At 41.0% G+C, this 1,725-nt stretch overlaps 1 protein-coding gene across 1 annotated transcript; it reads right to left on the bottom strand.

Moving 5' to 3' along the window:
• Nucleotides 1-770: 770 nt before the first annotated feature.
• LOC112758482 (ethylene-responsive transcription factor ERF024-like) lies at nucleotides 771-1,451 on the bottom strand. The gene has a single exon (XM_025807178.3). The coding sequence runs from the start codon at nucleotides 1,422-1,424 to the stop codon at nucleotides 819-821; it is 606 nt and encodes a 201-aa protein (XP_025662963.1). The 5' UTR covers nucleotides 1,425-1,451; the 3' UTR covers nucleotides 771-818.
• Between the last annotated feature and the right edge of the window lie 274 nt (nucleotides 1,452-1,725).

Raw genomic sequence — 1,725 nt, forward strand, 5'->3', positions numbered from 1 at the left:
AGCTAATTAAGTTTGTTGAGGCCAAATTCTTGTGTAATTTTTAGGTGGGATATAGCCCTCGTCATTTAGTTCAGCAAAGTAATAATCAATTCCCATTGACTAAGACGTTCCCACTTGTCTTTCCTCGGTCATTTCAAAATAGGGGTTTTCTGCCGTAGAACCAACAGCACCAGCAGCGGAGAGAATGTAGTAGAACATCATCATATCATATACACGAACCCTGATACGTTTTTAAGCAGCATATATTGTAAGATTATACACTAACCACCAAAGATATTATTCATAGTCAACACATTATTACATTATGACAGTAAAAACATACAGGTGCAAGGTAATAAGAGCAGCACATATACCTCAACACAGAGGTAATGCACATAAGGGATCAAAGAACAATCCGAGAGGGGAAATATAAAGGGGAAGAAGATAGATACACTACTTCTTCACTTCCATACACATTATTATTTTTAGTATATTTATCTAGTTTCCTCATGTCTAAGCAAAGCCTTATTATTGAGGTGATCACTCCTCCTAGCATGCATAACTTACTACGGTCACATTTCCTTTCTTATTTACCTTATTAATTATAATACAGATACTTATTATTATTAGGTTATTTTTGGAGTTGAGCATATATTAATAATTATTATATATTTTTGCTTTAAAAATATCTATCACTTTAATAATTTGGTTTATTAATAACTTATTGTATTTAAATATAATTTATATCTATATATATTAAATTAATAATATATCAAATTTTAAGACCGACAGATATTCATACGAAGACGTGGGAAATATTATTTTGAAAAATATGTATGTCATGGGAAATAAGGGTAACTCCAGAGGTGTGGATCTTCCGGCATGTATTCTGGAGCAGTAGTGTAGTCATCGGCAACATGAAAACGAGGAGGGCTAAGAAGCATTCCTTCAGCCATATTGAGCAGAACATTAGGCATATCAAAAATCAAATCCTCATCCACAAACTCATTATTGTTGTCATTAGTGTTCCTGGCTTGGGAGAGCGGCGGCACCTCTTGCTCCAGCGCAACGGCATTCCCTGCCGCGGCTCCCCGGCTTCCCTCGATGGAGTCTTTGGCGGCTCCGAGAGCAGCAGCTGCACTGGCTGCGGCAACTTGAATATCGCGGGCAGAGGAAGAGGCAGGAACAGGGAGGGAAGAAGCGGAGTCGGGGAAGTTAAGGGCAGCATCGTTACCCTTAAGAGCAAGAGCGGCGACATCATAAGCAATAGCAGCCATTTCGGGGGTGGAGAAAGTGCCAAGCCAAATCCTGGTAGGTTTCTTTGGCTCCCTGATTTCGGAGACCCATTTGCCACTGCTCCTGCGCCTCACTCCTCGGTACAAAGGGTGCCGACCAGTGCCACTACTGCCTGAAGAAGAAGAAGAAGAAGTGTTGTTGGAACGCATGAGTTTGTGCGTGATTTGTTGTGTGTGGTTCTTGGTAGTTGATGAGGCAGTTGGCGGTTGGGGGAAGGCATTTTATTGGAAGGGGAAAGTGCTGACCAGTTAGTTAGTTAGTTGTTGGGAGGGGGATGGAGGGTGCTTGCTAGCTGTGGTGTGTCCAGGATTCAGGGTGTAAGCCAGCTTCGTCATGGATATCTCGGTTGGACATTAGCGAGCCATCGTGTGTGTAGTGTGTTTCTAAGAATTAAATTAAATTCAATTAAAGAAAGCTGCGCTGCCATTTAATTAATCAAGACAACAGCTT

Source organism: Arachis hypogaea, chromosome 16 (genome assembly GCF_003086295.3).
Source record: "Arachis hypogaea cultivar Tifrunner chromosome 16, arahy.Tifrunner.gnm2.J5K5, whole genome shotgun sequence".
Lineage (NCBI taxonomy): Eukaryota > Viridiplantae > Streptophyta > Magnoliopsida > Fabales > Fabaceae > Arachis > Arachis hypogaea.